This window comes from Papaver somniferum, chromosome 1 (assembly GCF_003573695.1).
Source record: "Papaver somniferum cultivar HN1 chromosome 1, ASM357369v1, whole genome shotgun sequence".
Lineage (NCBI taxonomy): Eukaryota > Viridiplantae > Streptophyta > Magnoliopsida > Ranunculales > Papaveraceae > Papaver > Papaver somniferum.
In genome coordinates, this window is record NC_039358.1 from 204,703,489 (window position 1) to 204,719,981 (window position 16,493).

The 16,493-nt window shown below is 36.5% G+C and overlaps 2 protein-coding genes across 2 annotated transcripts; one reads left to right on the top strand and one right to left on the bottom strand.

The window, feature by feature from the left end:
* Positions 1 to 1,759: 1,759 nt before the first annotated feature.
* Positions 1,760 to 3,805, bottom strand: LOC113313089 (putative ubiquitin-conjugating enzyme E2 38). The gene has a single exon (XM_026561812.1). It carries the CDS (start codon positions 3,709 to 3,711, stop codon positions 2,065 to 2,067), a length of 1,647 nt encoding a protein of 548 aa, XP_026417597.1. The 5' UTR covers positions 3,712 to 3,805; the 3' UTR covers positions 1,760 to 2,064.
* Positions 3,806 to 4,057: 252 nt separating this feature from the next.
* On the top strand, positions 4,058 to 8,117 carry LOC113313096 (DNA (cytosine-5)-methyltransferase DRM2-like). The gene is made up of 8 exons (XM_026561820.1): positions 4,058 to 4,106; positions 4,541 to 4,601; positions 4,696 to 4,788; positions 4,899 to 4,945; positions 5,429 to 5,605; positions 5,739 to 5,838; positions 5,957 to 6,705; positions 7,556 to 8,117. The coding sequence occupies exons 3-8, from the start codon at positions 4,737 to 4,739 to the stop codon at positions 7,994 to 7,996; spliced, it is 1,566 nt and encodes a 521-aa protein (XP_026417605.1). The 5' UTR covers positions 4,058 to 4,106; positions 4,541 to 4,601; positions 4,696 to 4,736; the 3' UTR covers positions 7,997 to 8,117.
* Positions 8,118 to 16,493: the final 8,376 nt, after the last annotated feature.

The window sequence follows — 16,493 nt, forward strand, 5'->3', positions numbered from 1 at the left end:
GGGTTGGAATTGAAAATTATAGGTTCGGCGCATGCAGTAAACAGATTCAGTGAGCCGAACCGTTCATCAATTGGTAGATTCGGCTCATAGATGTGAGCCGAACCTCAACCTGTTTCGCCGAACCATGATCCAAAAAATCATCTAAACAACCTTTATAATTCTGAAAATTATCTTAATCACTAAAGAAAATATTTAATCACTAATCAATATTACTAACACTAATACGTAAAGGGCAGATTTGCCATTAAAAAAATTTGGGTTAAGAGGTAATCTGATTTTGCTATTTCACAACCCTTTTTTATCTTTATGCAGTATGCCCAGTAAGATTTCAGTATGCCCAAAATCAGGGTTCGATGCATTTGCAGCTAGTAGCTGGAATGGGTTTTAAGGGTTTATCGGGAGATCTGATATTTTTATATAGGCCCGGTTCCATAAATCTTGTGGAACACTAGTAAAAACTCCTGCTTAGGCAAAACATATGTTGGGCGGTGAAACATTCAACAACTCGTGATGGAGCTTAAAAAAATAGTCCGATTTCATTCATGGTGGATGCCCGCCAGTACGCCGATCAAGAAGCTCCGGTCACTAGCAACCGAATCAGGTCTTGGACACCCTTGTTGAGCTAATTGAGGAACTGGAAAAGGGGGCAGATTCTTCAGAGCATAAACCTAGCAAGTTCAATTTCAACCTTATTACATAATTTCTCTCCTGCATCTGATAAGCTTCACATTTTAGCAGTTTAATGGATCATCAGCAAAAGTCAATAAGATCATCAGCAAAAGGACTAGAAAGGAGTGTTCTTCATCGCAAGGGGTTATGTTAATTTATTTATGACTGACTATTTGTCTTGAGGCTCTGTATCTAGCGAGCAGAAGACCAAGACATATGAGATAGAGCTGATGCATCAAGCAAGACACCAGTCCCAGTTAATACAGAGATTCCAATTGAAGCTAGCTAGCCAGTCCAAGAACAAGTCTGTACGTATTGACTGTGATCCCTCTAGTGCCAAAAGTTCAAAGCAGTCTGATTCCAATGCTAGAATCAGACTGATGAAACTCGCAGAATCTAGCAAATGGGAGAAATCCTACCCAGCTGGAAACACCATGTTCAAGAGTTTAACCTGTGGAATGTGCTGAAGCAGGAAGAAGAAAACATTACCTCAGAGTGTACATCTGTTTCATACTCTAAGTCAGTCAGTGGTTTAGCATGAGACAGTGGTAGAGTTTTCTAAGTGGCTCTCGTCTTCCCCAAGAGTGGGAGTGTTCAAATCAATGAGGCATTATCTAGTTAAAGATCACATAGTAAAACTCCCGACGAGGACAGACCTATGCACACTGGAAACAATGATGAGATTACTCGTATCTAACCCAAGTGGTTGGTCGGTAATGAGATCTCGAACTCGACAAACAAATATAAGGAGGTAGTCCTAAGTTCCATCCTGGTTCTACTCGTGCTAACTATCAACTAGAACAGGGCTCTAAATTTGTTCTTATACTTCTGATTTTACCTGCAGGATCAGAAAGTTAGCTGGCAAGGAACCCCATTTGAAGTGAGATTGGAGAAGGCGTTATCAGATGAGACTCTTGTAAAACTAATTCCAAGGTATATCTTCTTTCTATTTTTGCCGCCAGAGTTAAATATCAGTAACTCACCATTTCGTTATGCATAAAAAATCACAGCCAAAAACTGGACTAACTTGAGATTTGGACTAACCTGGTTGAAACACAACCAGATTTGGAGCCAGAAAATACCAAATGAATGAGCAATAAAGGAAGGCTGATATTAGATATTCAATTAAAAACTGTTCCCCAAAAGTAAGCAAATGTGATAGTCTTCCAGAACTTCCAGAAGGCGGAGCTCAGAAGTTAAACAAAAAAACATTTGCATAATTTCCTAATATAGACACTAAAATAGTAATATATCTAGGCTAAGTAGTGTTATTTGTCCTCAAATGAGCTTTACCTTGAACTTGAGGCTGAGCCTGAGACTCAGGTTGAACAAAATATGAGCAAAAGGTTGAAGTTGAGCTTTAGATGTTGAGTGAGCAAAAGGCTGAAACTGAGGTTAAGATTCAGCAGCAGCAACTTGTTCTCCAACTGGCTTGTAGAAATGTTCCTTAAAAATGTCACTGTAATTGGCTTCGGCTAACCTATACGCGTCTCCCAGACAGATGAACTGCTCACAATTCTTAGCGCCTTTAGATATAAACATTGGAGCAAGGTTCCCTGCCATGGTACCCACTTCGTTTTTGAAGTGCAATGAGGTGCAGCTCTTTTGACCTTCATTTACATCCTTCACTCCATGAACAATGGTTTCCTCCTCGTTCAAGGTTAACGAGGAGCTGCTCTTTTGACTCTCATTTTCAACCTGCACTTCTTCTTCACTCTCATTATCATCCTGCACTTCTTCTTCAACAACAGAACCGATCTGAGCACCTTCAATGTAAGCCTTACAAGTCGCCAAAATAGTCTGTGCTCGAAGGCGGAAATGTCCCAGTACATATTCCTCAAAATGCTTTGGGGGATTCTTAAGCGTGTACTGCATTGTCTTGCATGAAAGAATAAATGTGTCCTCATTGTATTCTTGGGAAAGCTTCTCGCCCCGTACAGTGCCAGCCTCGAACTCATATCCAGGCTCATTGAAGTAAGGCTTTTCATTCAGCACCAGTGCCTGGATAGAGAGAAGAACTTGCAGCATAGTGGATTGCCCTGGGGTCCAACGCTCAACGGTATGCCCCTGCCATGTGTTGAGAAGACTAAGGCAAACATATCCACTATTGTACAAGTTTGGATTTAAACGCAGATTATGTGCATGGTAGTTGACGAGCGGTGGTGTATCAGGATAATCTGATGGAAAGTAAACATCGAAGAAGAAGAGGCCGTCGTGATAAGGAGTCCCAGCTGCACCTACAATTACAGCCCTTAAAAGATCCATTCTTTCTTCATAAGCTCTAACAAATATAGTGTCAGGCAAATCCTTCTCTAGAAGTCTCCAATCCCGCTGAATAGCTTTTACCCACTTCTGTGATGCCTGCGTTGATTCGGTAACTGACTCTGATTGATAATGGTGGTCAGAGAAATCCACAACTGTATCGAAACTTTTAAATGATTTAAACTTCAGCATAACTTCATCCTCCTCTTCTTCAAACTGCTCGGGAACAGATGAACTGCTATCAGTGGGTTTGTCCTCCACCACCAACCAAGGGACAGATACTTCTGCACCAGCAGGGAGGTCTTCAGCGTCGAACTTGGCTTGTAATGCTGCAGCCTCCACCTCAGCATTCGACTTAAAAACAACATCATCAGATTCATAACCGGATCCTTCTTCTGGATCATACCCTTCTGACCCATCATCATCATCATCATTGTCTGAAATATCATTCACCATTTCATCTGCAGGTTCTATCGACATGACAGCCTTTCCCTTGTTATCTATGTTCAAGTATTTCTTGTCAACTTCACAACCATCAGCTACATCTCTCTCAGTAATTTCATCAAACATTTTAAGCTCTTTAATCCTATCAACTACATCTTCTTCACCATCTCTCTCAGTAATTTCATCAGTAATTTTAATCCCTTTAATCTTATTAGCTACATCTTCCTCTCCATATCTCTCATTAATTTTAACAAACATTTTAAGCTCTTTAGTATTAGCTTTAGAATTAGAAGTAACTATAGAAGAACTAGTTTCCATACCTTCAACTTCGTCCATTGAAGCAGAAAACCCAAGAAGTAATCCTGTATCACCGTGAGTTTAAGAATCCCTACACCAACTTTTGATCAAATTGGTTGGAGAGATCAGACTGCGGAATTGGGGATTATTGATTGTTGAAAGGAAAACCTAGAACTTATAAGCAGAGGTACAGTAAGAGGAAATGTTACAGTGGCGCAGGTCTCGTTGAATTTTTATTAAGCTACTTACAGTAATAATACACGTGGCGTGTTATATCATGATGGAATGATAGCCGTCGATTCAATCACGTGGGTATGCACGTGCCCAACACTCTGTAATTTCCTTGTTTTTTCCACCAGGCACGAACCCTCTTTGCACTTCCATTTTCTGCTGAGGGAGAAAATCAAGGAACCGGAAAATTTCCAATCTGTAAGGTAAAATGTGTTTGCTTATAATGTTTGCTAAATTTCTTGTTAATGGTAAAGAAACAGAGTTTATCTATGGAAGCTTAGTTTTTTTCCTTCAATTTTCTCTCTGTGGTGGTAAATTGGTAATGCTAGCTAGGGTTTATTGAAGATTTTGTGAAATCCCTATTTGTCCATGAAACTTGATTGTTTTTTGTTATTTGGAGTTTCATTGATTAGTCTAGAAATGGGTTTATACTCTATTTATGAAATGGGTTGTTTAATGGTAGGGCTTAAGGAAGTGACAGTTTTATATGCTTGATTAGCAATTGTGTATGCTTGATTGTTTCTGCTCATTCTGTTCCTTAATGAGTATACTTGGTTAGATTTTCATTTGTGATTTATTCTATGACTTTCCCCGCATACATTGTTTGTAACATTTCGAGTGCAATTGGGTGGTGCAGAAGCATCAATTGGAGCATGTTGCGGAAATCAGTGAAATAAATTACACATTTTTGGAAAATGGTGGGTAACATATGGTGTTTTGAAATTTGCTTAGTTAGGCCATGGAACCATGTTATATGTATTGATTAATGGAGCTTTGATATGGCACAGGCAGGTACTTCAAATTCCGCTCGGTGCAAGGCCATTTCTTATTTCATGTCAATGGGGTTTGATGAAGAGTTTGTAGTGAAGGCAGTTGATACGCATGGTTTGTATATCCCCTAGTAATCTGATCGATTATATGTCTAATAATTTCTGGTTGTTGATTGAGTAGTTTAAGAAGTCTCTCTTATATAAACTTCGTTTTCATGCGTGCAGCTGAAGGAGACGAAGTAGGAATACTGGATGCTTTACTTGCTTATAATGTGAGTTTATATTCGGTTACAACATCTGGTTTTTCAACTTACGAAGAAGACTCATCATCTATGTGACATCTCACTTGTATATAAAGTAAACTAATTTTGATGTTCTGTGTGTTTCAAATCTGGTACTTGGAGGTAGTAATGCCACCTTAGCCAAACAAGTAATATGAGGCATTGAGGTAATTATGAGATTTCATCTGTTTGAACTCGAAAAGGTAGTGCTAGCCATATCGATGTCTGTGATTACCATATCTAGGTAATAGGACCAACTTGAATTTACACTATCTTGGAGTGCCCTGTCTTCTTTTGGTTTGTCTCAACATTCAGGTTTCACTTTTGTGATTTGTATTCTTGTTGTGGTGTTCGAGCAATTAAAAATGTACTGAGATTTCACATGAATTCAGCCGCCCCAGTTGTCCATCTACAGAAAAATCTATTCTTACTTTCTTTCTGTCAAGCTATGTAAACAGACATTTAATCTTGCAGACTCCTGATGAATCTCCAACACCAGGCGAACCTTTCCCTTCAAATACTCAGGCTGGTGATAGATCTCTTCCACGAGGCGAAGCTGTCGTTTCCGATCGTTGTTCTCCAGATATTGAATGGGATGATGATCTGGATGAAGACTCAGATTTCTCGAGCATAGGATGTCTCCGAAATGAGGTATTTTAACTTGTGTACTTCTTTCAATTTCATATTCGATACACACTCTTTATCTGTTATCAAGTGAAGACGTTGATTCTAGCCTGTAATATCTGTAATGATGGTGCTTGACTATTTACTTTTATTCTCCTAGGAGACCTTGGAACATATGACTGACAGGGATCAGAAAATGATGCAGCTACTCGAGATGGATTTCCCCATTCAAGAAGTTATGTCAGCTATTCACTCATGTGGTGTGTATACATGTACCACTCTTTTCAGCTTTTTCATGAGCTTCTTAAGATATAGTGGTAATTAGTAAACTTATGTATTACCTCATTATAATATTTCTCACTTGTATATTTATTACAGTTCCAGAAACCCCAATATTGGAACTCATAGATTATATCCATGCTTCTCGAATGTTGAAAGAGGAAAGCTATAATCATCAGCGCGAACATCTTGCAAGTTTCAATGATGACAGATCATCACGACACCGAAGAGAAGGGTTAAAGAGGAAGCGTCAAAATGATGATGAACAAACACTCAAGCCGAGAGCAATGATTGAGTTAAAGAATAAGCTACCAGATTCAGCTATGGGGTCTCCGTATTTCTATATTGAGGACATTGCACTTACTTCAAGAACAAAATCCTTACAAGGCATTGAAACTGAATTCATAGATTCGAAGTTATTCAGTCCAGCTGCAAGAAAAAGAGGGTTTATTCATAACCTCCCAACTGAGAACAGATTTCAATTGCTTCCAATGCCTCCACTAACAATTAAAGCATCTCTACCACAAACAACCAGATGGTGGCCATCATGGGATTCAAGGACTCAGCTAGGCTGCTTACTAACTTCCACCGGAAGTGCCGAACTGACTCCGACTTGTGAGCGGATTAGAGAAACCCTAGAAAGTAGTGGAGGAGACCCAAATGCAGAGAACAAAAAGTTCATTCTTTTTCAGTGTCAAAAATGGAATCTGGTTTGGACTGCGAAATACAGTGTTGCACCACTTGAACCCGAAGAGGCAGAGCTATTTCTAGGGTATCCAGAATTCCACACCAAAGTTGGAGGAGCTAACCGAAATGACAGATATAAAGCGCTTCGGAATTCGTTCCAGGTTAGCAATCATCCAACTCCGGTAATATTTGCTCAATTTTTTTATTTTTATTTTTCGCCGATTAGCAGACAAAGCTGTAGAGTGGATAGGAATCCAGTTCTGTTTTGTTGATATGTCTCTGAAACGTGTCCATATTACACTGATGACTGATTCACTGGTCTTAGTACCTTACTCCCTTAGGATCACATGATCACATCCCTCAGGCTCAACTCAACTTCCACGGGTCTCATGTTTGATATTTTATTGTTAACTACATTTTGATTCCTCATCACTAGTTTTAAGGCAGTTTGTACAAATTTGAAATGTTCAAAATTTTGGTTCTTGTAAAAGCATGATAAGCCAGTTCACAGTAATCCCAATTTAAAATACTTACTCATCAGTGAAGCCTCAGACATTAGCTATCATTACAGGGCTATAATATTCAGTAGTCATCATCCAAGCGTGTGTCAGCCATTATGTTTTCATGGATTTGCCATGGTTACAACTTTAAATAAAACTCGCAAATTGGGAATTAGGGAAACTATGCTGACTCCTAAAGTAGTGAGTGAACTAAGAACTTGTTGTGCTGGTTCCTCACTAATATTTTCTTATTGATGTATCCAAGCTTACTGAACTTATCACCGTTATGTTTGACTTTACATTTTGGATTGCTGAACTCACTAGTATCTCCTATAAAAGATACGGAGTCTTTCGTTAGAACCACTTGGAATATAATTGACATTGTGGACTAAAGCTATAATCATTTTATGAATATTCTTGTCAATTGATTTCTCTGTTTTTGACTAAAGCTATAATCATTCTACGAATATTCCTGTCAATTTTCATGAACAAATTTCTGTATTTTTTGCAGGTAGATACCTTGGCTTACCACCTCTCCGTATTGAAAGACCGCTTTCCAAGGGGTATCTCAGTGCTGTCTCTTTACTCTGGAATTGGCGGGGCCCAAATAGCTTTGCATCGACTTGGAATATCTCTGAAACTTGTTGTTGCAGTTGAGCCTTCTGAAGTTAACAGGAAGATCTACAAGAGGTGGTGGGAGAGGAGTGGGCAGAAGGGGAAGTTAGTTGATACCATTACAGACATCAATGAACTCACAATAGATAAGTTAAGAAGCCTGATTAATTCTTACGATGGGTTCGACTTAATAATTGGAGGAAGCCCATGTAAGAATCAACCTGGAACCCATAAGAAGATCGGAAATACTCTTGAAGGGAAACTACCGGTTAAATCTTATGATTTTTGCAAGATATTAGATGATGTGAAGTTCCTTATGGCTGCGAAACAAGCATGAATCCGATTTTAAAATATAAGTAGAAACCTTGTTTAATGTACAGTATGAAAACGAGAAATATATAATGTACAAAAGCTTGTCCAACTATGTATGTCTTTCCTCTAATATAATTTTGCTTAGATTTGCAGATAAATTTCATACATAAATCTGAGATTTAACTTTCTTAAATTTGCTGGTTGTAGGGTAAGCTGATTAATATGAGCCATTCGAGTGCTCAAGCATTAGCATTTTTTATTGTCCTTCACACCTCGTATCTAATTCTTGGAATTGAATTCAAATCCAAAAAAATTAGTGACTCCATTACACTACTAGACCAATACTATGGAAAGCTATTATTTTGGAGGGAATTGGATTCCCAGGAATTGAAATTCTTAATTGTATGGAGTTGATTTGGGCTGTTTGGTTCAAGAAATTGGTGACATTCCCCCGAAATTGGATTACCAAAAATCCAATTCCTTGAACCAAACATGACGTTAATGTTTTACTGGCGCAGAAGCTAAACATGGGAGCGTGTATGCATGTAGGAGTACTCGCTGCTTATTGGTTAAACTCATGAAATAATAATAACAAAGATAGAAATTAAGATGGTGATTTTGCAAGATAGTCATGATTAACCGCTAAGCCCAAATCCTATGTAATGCTAAGCCCAGTTCCAAACACACTCTCTGTGTTTATTCCACCCAAGATAAAAATTGATCTGAAAGACTACTCTTCTGAGAGCAACCACAGTCACGGCCAAATTTGGGGACTAAACTCAAATTTGGTCTCAAAATATGCCGCAACGGAAGGGACCAAACCCAAATTTGATCGCCAAAATTAGGGTTTGAGACCAAATGTGGTCGTTAACCCAGACTAAACGAAATATAGTGGGACGGAAGTATTAATAGCGTATGAAAGCAGACGAGATTTTAGTGACCGTATGAAATCAGACGGAAGTATAATTAACGTATGAATCAGGCGCATCTATAAACTCCGCCTAACCAAACGCATGTAATACATACGCCCCAACACAGACGTAGTTATATTGTACGCCCCAATGGGACGTTGGTATATTTTACGTCCCAATGGGACGTTGCTTTAATGTACGCCCCAATGGGACGTTGGTATATTCACTCGTTTAGTGGGCTAATACGTTATTAGAAGAAGATTAGTGGGCTAATACGTTATTAGAAGAAGATTAGTGGCTAATATTTATGTAAATTCACTAATCAGGCGGTCATTAAAAGTGCGCCTGAATCAGGCGGTCATTGAAAGTGCGCCTGAAATCAGGCGATCATTAAAAGTGCGCCTGAATTAGACGGACATTAAAAGTGCGCCTGAATCAGGCGCACATTAAAAATGCGCCTGATATCAGACGGTCATTAAAAGTGCGCCTGAATGAGGCGGACATTAAAAATGCGCCTGAATGAGACGGTCATTAAAAGCGCGCCTGAACTGGGACGGTCATTAAAAGTGCGCCTGAACTGGGGCGTTTGTTATACTTCCGCCTGACTAAAAATAGTCTTCCACGACTGTGGTTGCTCAGTGTAAAATGCCAATTTTTTTTAGCTTTTGGTCTGCTATTTGGCATTTGGTCGACTCCATGACTGTGGATGCTCTGAGTATCCTTTCATTTGGTCTTCAATATTTTTCCTTAACCGTTTTTTCTTTCTTCTCCTTAACTTTTTCCTTCCAAACCTACATTCCTTGATTTTCGACGGAGTTCCAAATCTATTTACTGCATGGATCTTGATTATATCTTAAGATCCGGGCAAAAATTTAGTTATTGTATATAAATCTAGTATTTTGTTTGAATAAAATCACATCTTTAGCGCTTTATTTGAGTTTTTGTGTTCTACGAGAAGTCTGTGAATACCTGGAAGATTCAATGGCTTATTCATGGCAATCAGATTACTCAAGGTACACTTTCAAAGATGGTTCTTATACGTTAATGGCATTGATTGCGACAATCGCTTCAAATATATCATCGAGGGCGATCTACTCCAAAATCTTTTGAAGATCAGTGGCTACTGGAAATGATCGTGATAAAGATGATTTGCGCATATTACTCTCTTTCGGGACATTTCAATCTCAGTGAAGAACCCAAATCAAAATGGCAGAATTTCAATTCAAAAGTCATTATTCGAATACAATCTGTAACATCTTCGAAATTCAAGTTTTTGATGCTTAAGATGTATTATGAGTCAACTGTTGTTCTTATGATACAAAATCTTTGTATTTTCTCGTGGATTTCACTTTTGATGTACTTGAATCTGAAGTAAGCAAATCTATTATATTAATGAAATTTAAGAGGGCTACCTCATTCTTCCTCCAAAAAAAATATTATTATTTTTCTACTTAACTCCGTGTTAAACTAAATTCTATTCCATTTTGGTATGTTTCAAAAATGTGTCCAGCTTCTTTTTATAGTCATATTTTTCCAATGAACTCTGTACATACCCTTAAGTTTTTTGTATTCAAAATTTCTATTTTAATGAGACTCAATCTAAAATATTAATGAAATCTGTATAATTAAGGAAAAAAAATATATTCTTTTGAAGACAATATATGTATGGTTCCAAATCAAATTCTTTATTAAGGTTATACTCCATAAGTATACAATCTTTATTGATATTGTTTCTATAAATCGATATGTCTTAGTTTCCTTTTTTTTTATTTTCTATTTACAATCCCAATCAATGTAGTCAATTTCGCTCGTACCGGCCGAAATATCAACGGAATTTCGTGTACCAGTGTTAGAGCGAAACGAAAACACAAATATCGCGGTACGATATTTAGCCGATAATATCGACCGATATATACGAAACGATACAATGTGGTTCTCCCGATATTTGACAGTTTCAGAATTTTTTGTGTGCGTCAGGGCAATTTAGAAATTTAAATGAAGGGAAGGATTAAATCCCTAAATCTCATCGAAATTTTTGGCAGAAAAATCTTCAGAAACCCTTCTTGGCAGCCAAATATTTTTTTCTTCTTAATGTTAATGGCGTGATTCAATTGATGGTCTTTCTGTTAACAAGATGTTAGGATTTTGATTGTTAATTTCTTCTTTTGCTGTGATTTGTATCTAAGTATTCATTGATGAATTTATTTGTTAAATCTTGATATATTTTTTCCTTAGATTTCTTAGATTGTGTTCCTTTACACTGGAAATCACACACTGCAGTAGCAGTTTTTCTTTTCACTCAGGATGGGATTAGTAGAGTTGATTATCGTGACATCCTTTTAAAGCCTTATGTTATTGATAGTCACTTTCTAGAACATATTGAGTAAGATTTAACTTTTCCATCATTTAGAAGTATATCATGTAGGCTGGTAGCTCACTTGGAGGTGGTTTAGCAAGTCCCTGTTTGGGTACTACAAATTCTTTTAGTGGTTTTTGGTTTGCAACATGAACTACTTGGTGGAGATGATGGAGCTACGGAAGGTTATGATATCTACGATGAATCAAATAATTTTGATTAAAAATGTAATGTCCCTATTTAATTATCATTCTAGATAGTGAACTTCATATGACGGTTCTTATGTTCTGAATGGACTTGTTTGTTTTTCTAAAATTGATGCATTTTAATGTTGTCTAATTTTGTGTGAAACAATATAAATTATAGATATAAATTTGGAACCGATATTGCACCGATATTTGAAACCGAAATCTCCCCGATACAATGTTGTACCAGTGTACCGGTCCTCGGCCGAGACAAATCGGTATCCGATATTAACTACATTGATCCCAATACAATTTTTGGTAGTTTTTACTACTAACATATTTATTGAAATAAATTAGACAAGTAATTAAGGATGGGAATTTAAAGTACCATAGTCTCGTTAATATTTTGACAAAGTCAAACCGGACTGTCTTTTGTAAACCTGGGGAGTATTATTTAATTGAGAATTTGATTAGACAAATCAATTCCAGTATACTATAATCCACGTCTATTAAAAATGATAATAAAATTGCATTTTCTTGGCATGTCTTCTTGGCATCATGTGAATGTCTGACGGATGGCTTTTAAAATCAAATTAGAAATTATAAATCATAATATATTGATCATGATGGTGGCAAGAAAAAAGATAATACGAACCTAATCCATGGGGCATAGCTCGAGGGGCGAAGCCGGCCAATTATAAGGGTATGCATTTGTATCCATGTTTAGTTTGTTCCAAAACCTATGTTAGGTCACAAAATTGGTTAAAAAGACCAAAATTAACAATTCCTTGGTGAAACAGATTTGTGCATTTTAATACTGTTTATATGGATATGAATCAGAAAAATACTGGTCAATTATCCATTTTGGATATTTCACCCTGAAAATTTTAAAAAAAAATGTCTTTTACCTAAAGTAATCCTTAACCTTTTAAACCCTTTTGTTTAAACAGATCTTTTTCTTGGTGAAGCAACAAACGCAGCTTCTCTTCTTCTTCTTTTTCTCTCCTCACCTATGGAGTTTTATTATCTGGCTTATTTTCGTTACTTTAAGCATCAATCTTCTTCTCCATTACTACCACTACACCCACCATCGATATATATAAATTGACATTGCATAGATAAAGTGTTACAAGCAAAAAAACTTAAAACAAACTATACTAATAACTTTTTTTTTTTGTGGCAGCCTAGAGATGAACAACTTAACGGATCCAAATAGTCTTACTTCTGTAGTTGTTCGCATCATGCCAATTTTGAATTCTTGGTTCACTAACAATGTTCACAACATTCCAATTTTTCATACTTGATAGAACAACAACCTTCACATCATCCTTATTTGTTGTTCTTGATTCACCAACAGTTTTGCTCCGCTATTATTTCCTGCAACAACTAAATAATATTTCATTCATAATGGTTACTTTAAACATAGATGAAACCAGCCTCATCCCACAATAACACAGGGTGTGCAAAGGTCACAATTTGTAGAATCGCATGATGAAATCAGTTTCATCCACTAATAGCACATGTTGAGATCAGTTTCATCTAGTTTAAAATCATGTTCCAACCAGCGGAAACACATGATGAAACAACCATATTTCTTCCAATAGCACACCACAGGAGGAAACCAGCCTCATCCAAGGCAGCACATGATGAAACTAGTTTCATTCAGTAATCACACGGGTGTGCAAAGGTTTCATCCAGTGGAAACACATAGTGAAACCATGTTTCATCCAGTGAAAATACATAATGAAATCAGTTTCATCCAGTAATTAATAACAAATGATGAATCAATTTCTATGTTATAAACCTAGATATGTTCTTTTTGGCATTAGATAAACTAAACCTCAACCGAGATAAGATCATATGCACCAACAATAGCATTTAAAGTAGTCAAACGACACTTAAGATAAAAGTAAAACATAAGTACTAACAACCTAATCTAAGAAACATGAAACCAGGTTCATCTAACTCTACACTAATGAGAATTTGAAGTTTAACAAATCCAAACCTTGTGTTACCTAGGTTCATTAATTCTACACAAGTAATTAATAACAGTTAAAACAGAAAGAAAACGGGAAGTAGTACCTTTAGCCAGGCGCGCCATTGTGTCCTACCAAATTAGCGAAACTGTCAAAAAGGAAATTCATTCTAACTAAACCTGAATGAATCCAGTTTCATCCTAGTTTGATTGGGTTACAGAGAAAATCAGTTTGATATGGAAACCAATTTGATATGGAAACCAATTTAGCGAAACTGTTAAAAAGGAAATTCATTCTAACTAAACCTGGATGAATCCGGTTTCGTCCTAGTTTGATTGGGTTGCAGAGAAAATCAGTTTGATATGAAACCAATTTCATATCATACGTTATGATAATTTTGCAAAACCTAGATGGATGAATCTAGTTTCACCCTAGTTTAAATGGGTTAGTGAGAACCAATTTCATAAGAAACCATGACATGAAAGAGAGAGTTTCTTATACAGACGAAAACAATTTTAGAATTGGGGAAAAAAATTCAAAGAAAATCAAAATTAATAGATATAAATAGTAGTGGCCCTCTTCATGGTGAATAAGAGAAGAATCAATTAGGGTTTTTGGTGATTTTTTGGTGATTGATATTTTTGATTGAAGTGGTACTGGTGATGACTAAAAGATGAAACTGGTGAGGGTGATCTGGTGTTCATGGTTAATTTGGTGGTGATGGCAGAGAGAGTTTGATGCAAATGGAAGAGAAGTTTTGAAGATGTCAATGGTGGAGAAACTTAAGGTACCGATGGTAAAGAAGGATGTATCGTTTTTTCTGGTTGTAAAGAAAGATAGGAGATGGTCTAGAAAGTGCGAAGATCATGTCGATGGTTTTAAGGAGGTGTGATAGAAAGAGAGAATATATATGGTTCAGGGCTACTATCGTCAGTTTTACATTAAAAAGAACTTTGTCCATTTCACCCGGGCAAAAAGTTTACCCGTCCATCTGAACGGGAAAGAGTACTTTTCTAGTGAAATGACCCATTTTCTGCAAAATTAAGCGCATCTCTTCTTGTAAAGGTTGGCTTTTCCATCTCATATATCTACGCATCCTGAACTAAGCTTGTAGATGAAATTTTTATGAGAAATTGGGTCAATTGCCCAAATATTTTTAAAACATGATTATAATGGACGAGTAAAAATTAGTATGGGTGAAATGGACACCAAAAAAATAGCAAGAAAGAATCTGGATTCATCATGGCTTAAACTTAAAAATTAGCAAGGATGAAACTGGATGCATCCTGATGTAAATTAAAAATAGGAAAAAGTATTTGAAAATAGGTAGGAAACTGTTTACATCCTGGCTATTTTTACATTCTCGTCCATTTAAACAAAATCAAATTTTACATGTGTTTTTCACCCAAGAACTGTCGTTATTGGGTTAATTGACCAATTTTGTGCTTAATTTTGAAGCAAATTCAATCTCAAAAAAATCGTTATAATTAGCTGACTAATGATGTATTGATGTGGGAATTTTTTGTCAACTCTTTCAACCAATCAAAATTTTTCTATTTTTCAAAGAATTAATTAAAAAAATTATTCTGCAATCCAATTATTGGTTGTTTTTTTTTTCTTTCTTGAAGCATGGTATTCTACGCAGTTACTCTTTTTTTTTTCTTTCTTGAAGCATGGTATTCTATGTATTTACTCTGACAGATATTTTTGTGTATCAAAGAATATAAAATAGTAGAAGATCCCTTCACACTTTTATTTTCATAACTATCTCACACGTTGGGCGTTATTTTTCTGAACGAAACTCAAACCGTGACGGATTTGAAGTTAATATATTATAGATATGTTCCTTTTACCAAGTTCAACATGCCTACCAAAAATGAGCACATTCCGAAATATTTCACAATCTACCGGTCCTAATTTCATTGATTAAAATCCGTTGATTTTCAACGACTTTTTTCCAAAGTAGTAGACGGTGGTGTTATACGTTTCAAAATATGCTCATTTTCGGTAGGAATGTTGAGTTTTGTAAGACGAGGATATCCCCACATTATTAGTTTTAAATCCGTTACGGTTTGGATTTTATTTACAAAAATATCATCTACCAATATGTTTTGTTTTGTATTTTCTTTCGAACTATTTGTTTGGACAGGCCGTTTGTTCAATTCCTTATATGTGTATATTATATATGTTTTCTTTTTAAGTTTACATGCTTAATTATCTGGAATCTGTAAAAGAAAATAATGTTTAATTTAGTAAACGCTGCACTGAGCATCTTCGTATATAAATAGAGTCGAGGTATTTGAAGTGAAACCTCACAACACCTCAGAAAATAGTACTAAAGCGTTTACATTTCATTAACAATACACAATCATGGCAAACAGTCCTTTGAATCTCGTTCCTTCTTCCATTTTTCTTGGTTTGTTTTTTGTGGTTTTAGTTGCTTACCATTCTCGGTAAGTTGTTCACTTTCTTTTTCTTTTGCATTTTGTTTTTATCATTACCGTTACTCTATAAGATTTTTTTTTTTTTTTTGAAGCATGATTACTAATTTCTCATTTTTTTTCGTTTTGGTAATCAAAATACTAATGCTACAGATGATGTGTACTCTTCGTTAATGGAGACAACTTGGCGGACACTTGTACTAATGACCAATGCTCCGGGAAAACCATTCTTGGTGGTGGCATCCATCGTGCCCCTGATTTTAATGGATGCGGCTACGGCTTGTGGAATAATTTTGTGTACTGTGGCGACCCCATACCGCTCTGCGGATGTAACGAATATTGTGCAAATAATTATGGCGACAGCGTCGTTAGTGTGGAGTGCTGCAGTGACCGGCCGGAGGATACAGAGTGGAATGTGAGGTTTAATAACTGCGTTTGTTGCGGTAATTGACTGAAATCCTAGTAAATTAATAAGAAAACACAATTCCATGGATCTACTACACTATGATTCTAATGCTATATATTGTAGTCGGTTACTATACGGTCAACCATGTTAATTAGTGCTGTAATGTTGTTTTTTCATGAGCCGTGAGCATCATGAATGAAATTTGAAATCTGCTTCCCGAACAAGAAATAAATTTGATAATGCCTTG

Coding starts and splice junctions, on each gene's coding strand:
- LOC113313089 (XM_026561812.1), bottom strand. CDS start 3,711: ATGGACGAAGTTGAAGGTATGGAAACTAGTTCTTCTATAGTTACTTCT.
- LOC113313096 (XM_026561820.1), top strand. CDS start 4,737: ATGTCAATGGGGTTTGATGAAGAGTTTGTAGTGAAGGCAGTTGATACG. Junction 5,839..5,956: donor GTCAGCTATTCACTCATGTG/GTGTGTATACAT, acceptor TATTTATTACAG/TTCCAGAAACCCCAATATTG. Junction 6,706..7,555: donor CGCTTCGGAATTCGTTCCAG/GTTAGCAATCAT, acceptor TATTTTTTGCAG/GTAGATACCTTGGCTTACCA.